The sequence below is a fragment of the Spinacia oleracea genome, chromosome 6, assembly GCF_020520425.1.
Source record: "Spinacia oleracea cultivar Varoflay chromosome 6, BTI_SOV_V1, whole genome shotgun sequence".
NCBI lineage: Eukaryota > Viridiplantae > Streptophyta > Magnoliopsida > Caryophyllales > Amaranthaceae > Spinacia > Spinacia oleracea.
In genome coordinates, this window is record NC_079492.1 from 106,271,792 (window position 1) to 106,278,799 (window position 7,008).

The 7,008-nt window shown below is 39.9% G+C and overlaps 1 protein-coding gene across 3 annotated transcripts; it reads left to right on the forward strand.

Moving 5' to 3' along the window:
- The first annotated feature begins 221 nt into the window (after positions 1-221).
- On the forward strand, positions 222-2,295 carry LOC110778353 (ATP-dependent DNA helicase Q-like SIM). Of its 3 annotated transcripts, none has more exons than XM_056833791.1 (4): positions 222-1,020; positions 1,561-1,739; positions 1,848-2,067; positions 2,159-2,295. In XM_056833791.1, the coding sequence occupies exons 2-4, from the start codon at positions 1,676-1,678 to the stop codon at positions 2,250-2,252; spliced, it is 378 nt and encodes a 125-aa protein (XP_056689769.1). In that variant the 5' UTR covers positions 222-1,020; positions 1,561-1,675; the 3' UTR covers positions 2,253-2,295. The 3 variants fall into 3 exon arrangements, with proteins under 3 accessions (XP_056689769.1, XP_056689768.1, XP_056689767.1); XM_056833790.1 differs by having other exon boundaries at positions 223-1,020; positions 1,572-1,739; XM_056833789.1 differs by having other exon boundaries at positions 225-1,020; positions 1,444-1,739.
- The last annotated feature ends 4,713 nt before the right edge of the window (positions 2,296-7,008 follow it).

A 7,008-nucleotide genomic window follows, 5' to 3' on the forward strand; every position in this document is an offset into this window, starting at 1 on the left:
CCTAAGTAGCCTCGAGGATAAGTGTGCGGGTTTTCGACCCTTGTGCCAAACTGGTGGCAATGGGGTTGACGAATTGGCTAATTCGATGAGCAATCTCAAGCTCATAAACCCACGCAAGTCGTGCCTAGAAGTCGAACTTCTGGAGGCACAAAGGCGCATCTACTCTGTCAAGATGGACAAAAACACATCAACACTAGTGGAAAAACAATCATTTGCATCACCATATTTGCCTCGCACATTTAAACATGTGACGCAATTGACAGTTTTAAGCATTAAAATTAGTCATTTGCGTCGCAGAATTACTAATCTGCGACGCAGATGACTCTAAGATGTTCTTAAAGTCATTTGCGTCGCAGATTAATAATAATGCGACGCAAAATATTACCTCCTTTGCGTCGCAGAATTACTAATCTGCGACGCAGATGACTCTTAGAGTCATCTGCGTCGCAGATTTACTAATCGGCGACGCAAAGGAGGTAAAAAATTTTCGGTTTCTAATTAAAATTTAATTATTACCTTTTCCTTTTCTTTTTTAATTTGGTGCGACGCCCTGCTCCCATTCCCTTTCTCCCTCATACATTTCCTGCCTCCCCAAACTCTTTCTCTCTCATAATTTCCAGATCTCCATTGTTGAAATTCCAAAGCTTCTCTGTCTCTCCTTCAGAATCAGTATCGAGCTTTCCCTTCAAAGTCTCCTCTCACCAAATCATCCCAATATCTCAAATTTGTTTTAAAATTCAAGCTTAGCGAATACGAAGGAGGCAAACCCAGATCTGAAAGCGATGACGTCTTCAGCCGGATTTCAAGCCGCATTCTCTGCAAACTCCAGCTCTGAGGTGGATGACTCGGCGGCGACTCATCTGGGTGCGGTGGAAGTGGGGCTGAGTTTTTGGGGAATCTGTTGAGTCGACTCAGACCGAGTTGGTCCCGAGTTACACCGCCATAACAACGCCGAAGTGTTGGTGCTGGAGTTTCGGTTTTTATCGCCACCGACCTTGAATACCTTGTTTCGATCTAAAGGTATTTTCTCTCTCCCTACCGTGATTTCCATGTTTAATTAATTTTGCAACTTTTTCATATTGTTTTGATGAATCTAGGGCTTAATTATGTTAGTTAGTTGGTGATTTTGAGTATTTATTTTACGATTGTTTGAACTCTTCATTTTAGGATTTTGATTTCAGATGTTGTAGTTTGTTATTGATTATGTCGAATCTGTTTAGGATTTTGATTTTGATTTTAGGATTTTGATTTCAGATGAATCTAAATTTTGATTGTTTGAACCCTAGATTTTGATTTTGATTTTAGGATTTTGATTATGTCGAACTCTTAAAAGAGATTCATTAACTAGCTAAGACAATATCATGAAACATATAGTCCATCCAGTTGAAAAAATTCAGTAAGATTTACCTTTGGATTTTTTTCTTTGTCTACCATGATTGCTAGGCAACCCTGCAGTAGAAGCAAGAACTTAATAGACACACATATGCCACATATATGACAGAAAAAACAACTAATTTAGTCTTTTGGAACCTTGAAGAAATCTTCGCTGACATCTTACAGTCTGAACTCAGCCCATAGAACAGTAGAGGATGTAGAACTTGGACCAGACTGGGACCAGAAAGCCAACAGCCTGCTGCGTAAACATTTTGGGTACTCCGGGTTGAAAAGTTTTCAAATGGAAGCTCTTGGTGCTTGGTTTTCTCAGCAAGACTGTCTTGTTCTTGCAGCAACATGGTCTGGTATTTATTTTCTGATTCTTATTCTCCCTTTTCTGTGCATTTCTTCTTGAATCCTTTGTACAATGTATATACTGTGTCAATGTTTTTGAGGCTTTAATGTTTCTACAGGGAAATCTCTGTGCTTTCAGCTACCTGCGCTTTTGACAAGGAAGGTCGTGGTCGTGATTTCTCCATTGATAAGCTTGATGCATGACCAGTGCTTAAAGCTATCAAAACATGGCATCTCTGCATGTTTCCTTGGATCAGGACAACCAGATAACACCGTTGAGAAGAAAGCAATGAACGGCATGTATTCCGTTGTATACGTTTGCCTCGAAACACTGCTTAGGTGAACACATTTGTACATCATCTGGTATTGCTTGTAGTTTGAATTGTTTCTAAATGCCCTGATGTTGTCACTTGGGACTGTATGATGTCAGCTTTCACTGTCTGATGAGGTGTATAATGCATACTAATAAGTCCACTTCAGAGGCTTGCGGAGAACCGTGGAATAGCTTTATTTGCCATCGATGAAGTACATTGTGTTTCAAAATGGGGACATGACTTTAGACCTGATTACAGGTTTCACCCTTGCTCACCTTGGATGTCTTATGTTTGAAATGTTCAGTTGCTTATCCAATGATACATGTTTTTCACATTGCCATTTTGTGCATACAATAAATAACAGCTCGTGTGTTTGATTATTGTGAGGTCTAAGTTCAAATTTTAATGTTCTGTGGTTGATTCCCCAATTCTTGCTAGCGTTTATTACTTTTTCTGAAATGTTCCCATATAATTGAGGTTTAATTATTGTTTCCTTATATGAATATAATTGTTCTGAATGCAATTCAAACTGCAAATGGTAGCAAGACTAGCAGACTATTATACCTCCTGTTGAGAGTAGGTTTGGGGTTATGCAACTCTAATGTTTTTCTTTTCTTAATAAGGGTGAATATGTATTGCCTTTGTTGCTAAGAATGTGATTGTTCTGCTATTTTTGTTTGTTTTCTTTGGGCTGATTACATTATGAGCAATGTCGATATTTAGCTAGTTTATTGTAATATTTACTTAAACTTTTATGTTTAAAGTGTAGTTAGGTTATCAACATGTTGGTTGATCTATGGTGAATTTGCCTTTTATTGGGTTGTAAACTGTTTTGACAGGTATATATTAATGTATTATAACATTCCCGGTATTGGGGAGGGTCAAATTACAAAGGAAATATTGTCAAAATTTTCACCTAGTTTACTTTTATTTTTATGCTCTGAATATACTAGTACTGAAAGCTGCTTATTTTATTTAATCTATGGATTAAATAAAATCAGCAGCTCATTTTTTTTAGAATATCCAAAAGTCATTTGCGTCGCACTTTAGCTAATCTGCGACGCAAATGACATTTTTTTTAACATATTGAAAAGTCATTTGCGTCGCACATTTAGCTAATGTGCGTTGCAAATGACATTTTTTTTAACATATTGAAAAGTCATTTGCGTCGCACATTTAGCTAATGTGCGTTGCAAATGACATTTTTTTTAACATATTGAAAAGTCATTTGCGTCGCACATTTAGCTAATGTGCGTTGCAAATGACTTTTCAGCACCATGCCTGAAAAGTTATTTGCGTCGCACATTAGCTAATTGTGCGACGCAAATAAGGTTCATTTGCGTCGCATAAATGTGCGACGCAAATGACTTTTAGTCATTTGCGTCGAGAGCTTTTGCCACGCACGATGTGCGACGCAAATGTGCTTAAAAGTGCGATGCAAATGACCCTTTTTCCACTAGTGCAATTCGGTCTCATGTGGATATGATGTCTGGATTATTTTTCACAATTGAGAGACTTGGTGGTTCCATCAAAGAGTCGGTAGCTATTGCACTAGTGTTGAATTCTCTTCATAAGGATTATGAGGGTTTTAAGATGCACTATCTCTTTCATCAGAAAGAGAGCACATTCTCTGAACTTGTGGAATTATTACTCATGAAATGCGAGAAAATCCTTAAGTTCAATCAAGACCCTTTGAATGTGAGGTGCACTAAATTCAAGAAAATAGGCAAGGGGAAGAAAAGCAAGGCTGCATCTTCGTCCACTCCCGGAGGGCATCTGGCGCCTTCTAAGAGCAAGATGAAGAGGAATGCTTCTCCTTCCACATCGCAATGCTTCAACTGTAATGAAATTGGTCATTACAAGCGAGATTGCCCCAAACTAAAGGAAGAGAAGAAGGACGGAAACGTTGCTTCTCCTTCAGGTATGTATGTTATACATTGTAATCTAGCGAATTCTACTTCTTGGGTATTAGATACTGGTTGTGGCTCACACTTATGTTCCAATCCACAGGGACTAAGGAGAAGTAGAAAGCTGGATAAAGGCGAGATGGATCTACGCGTGGGAAATGGAGCACGGATTGCTGCATTAGCCGTAGGATCTTATTTTATTTCTTTGCCTAGTGGGTTTGTTTTAGAACTAGAAAACTGTTACTATGTTCCTAGTATCACCAGAAACATTATTTCCGTTTCAAGTTTGGATTCAAAAGGTTTTAGTTTTCAATTTAAAGACAATAGTTGTTCTTTCGCTTTGAATGGAATGTTTTATGGTTCAGCACAACAAGAAAACGGTCTTTATGTGCTAGATACGAGCAAACACATTTATAACATAAATACCAAAAAGGCTAAAACTGGTGATTCGAATCTCACATTTCTGTGGCATTTTCGATTAGGCCATATAAACATAAAGCCCATGGAATTACTTCAACGGAAAGGAATTCTAGAATCATTCGACTTAGAAAAGATTGATCAATGCGAATCTTGTTTACTTGGCAAAATGACAAAGCAACCTTTCTCAAAGGTGGGAGAAAGAGCAAGCGAACTACTAGGGCTAATACATACGGACGTATGTGGGCCTATGAGTACGAAAGCTAGAGGTGAGTTCAACTATTTCATAACGTTTACGGACGACTTCAGTAGATATGGCTATATTTACTTAATGAAGCACAAGTCTGAATCGTTTGAGAAATTCCGATAATTTCAAAATGAAGTAGAGAATCAACATGGCAAGAAAATCAAAGCTCTAAGATCGGATCGAGGAGGTGAATATCTTAGCCACGAGTTTAATGACCATCTAAAAGAATGCGGTATTCTTTCTGAATTGACTGCTCCGGGGACACCTCAATGGAATGGAGTGTCGGAACGGAGAAACAGGACCTTACTCGATATGGTCAGGTCAATGATGGGTCAGGCCGAACTTCCTTTACAGTTCTGGGGACATGCGTTGCAAACTGCAGCACTCACACTGAATCGTGCTCCGTCAAAAGCTGTTGAAAAGACTCCATACGAATTATGGACTGGGAAACTTCCAAAGTTGTCTTTTCTGAAGATTTGGGGTTGCGAAGCATATGTCAAGCGATTAATTTCGGACAAGCTACAACCTAAATCTAACAAATGTTTCTTCGTTGGGTATCCAAAGGAAACTATGGGGTATTACTTCTACATTAAGTCAGACAACAAGGTATTCGTTGCTCGTGACGGTGTCTTTTTGGAAAGAAATCATATTTCCAAATTGACAAGTGGGAGAATAATAGACCTCGAAGAGATTCGAGACGAACAACGAACTCAGAACTCTTTAGAAGCAGTTCAAGTTGATGAACCTCCAAGGTCTTTAGAAGAGCCAGTGGGAGTAGTTCCTCAAAACGTTGTTGCCCCTCGTAGGTCAAATAGAACTATTTTTCAGCCGGACAGATGGACAGGCGTCCTCTTGACTGAAAACTTAGACGTTCTCATATTGGATAGTGATGAACCTTTGACTTACAAGCAAGCTATGACGAGACCAAGCTCCATTGAATGGTTAGAGGCCATGCAATCTGAAATAGACTCCATGTCTGAAAATCAAGTCTGGGATTTGGTTGATTTGTCGGATGGGTTCACACCTATCGGAAGCAAATGGGTCTTCAAATTGAAGAAAGACAAAGATGGAATTGTATACATATACAAGGCTATATTGGTAGCAAAAGGTTACATGCAAGTTCACGGCGTTGACTACGATGAAACCTTTTCTCCAGTCGCGATGCTTAAGTCTATTCGGATAATCCTTGCGATTGCCGCTTTTCATGACTATGAAATATGGCAAATGGATGTCAAAACTGCCTTCTTGAACGGTGTTCTTGAAGAGACTTTGTTCATAACACAGCCGGAGGGTTTTGTCGATCAAAAGAACCAAGGAAAGGTATGCAAGCTTAAGAAGTCCATCTACGGACTAAAGCAGGCATCAAGGAGTTGGAATAAACGATTTGATGAAGCAGTCAATAAGTTTGGCTTCATCAAGAATCAGGACGAATCATGTGTATACAAGAAGGTCAGTGGGAGTAAAATTGCATTCCTAGTCTTGTATGTTGACGACATACTGCTTATTGGAAACGACATTCCTATGTTGGAGTCTGTAAAGACTTGGCTCGGGAAGTGTTTCTCAATGAAGGACTTAGGAGAGGCACAGTACATATTGGGCATCAAGATCTATAGGGATAGATCTAAAAGGATGATTGGACTAAGCCAAAGCACTTACATTGACAAAGTGCTATCTAGGTTCAATATGATGGAAGCCAAGAGGGGCCATCTACCCATGTCACATGGTGTATATCTAAGCAAGAATCAGTGTCCCAAAACATCTGATGAGCGTAGAAAAATGAGTGGAATTCCATACGCTTCGGCTATTGGATCCATCATGTATGCTATGATTTGTACAAGGCCGGATGTTTCGTTCGCACTCAGTGCAATGAGCAGGTACCAGTCAGAACCAGGTGAGGCGCATTGGACTGCTGCCAAGAACATCCTAAAGTACCTGAAAAGGACTAAGGACCAGTTTCTGGTTTATGGTGGTACAGATGAGTTGATTGTTAAGGGCTATACGGACGCAAGCTTTCAAACCGACAGAGATGATTTCAGATCACAGTCTGGGTTTGTGTTCTGCCTCAACGGCGGAGCAGTAAGCTGGAAAAGTGCTAAGCAAAGCACTATTGCGGATTCTACAACTGAAGCCGAGTACATTGCTGCCTCAGAAGCAGCAAAGGAAGCTGTTTGGATTCGGAAGTTCATCGAAGAACTTGGTGTTGTCCCCTCCATTAAAGGACCAGTGGCTTTGTATTGTGACAATAGCGGAGCCATTGCCCAGGCAAAGGAGCCTAGGAGCCACCAGAAGTCCAAGCACGTACTGCGGCGATTTCACATACTTCGAGAGATCGTTGAAAGAAAGGAAATCGAGATTTGCAAGGTTGGAACTGACGACAACGTCGTGGATCCATTGA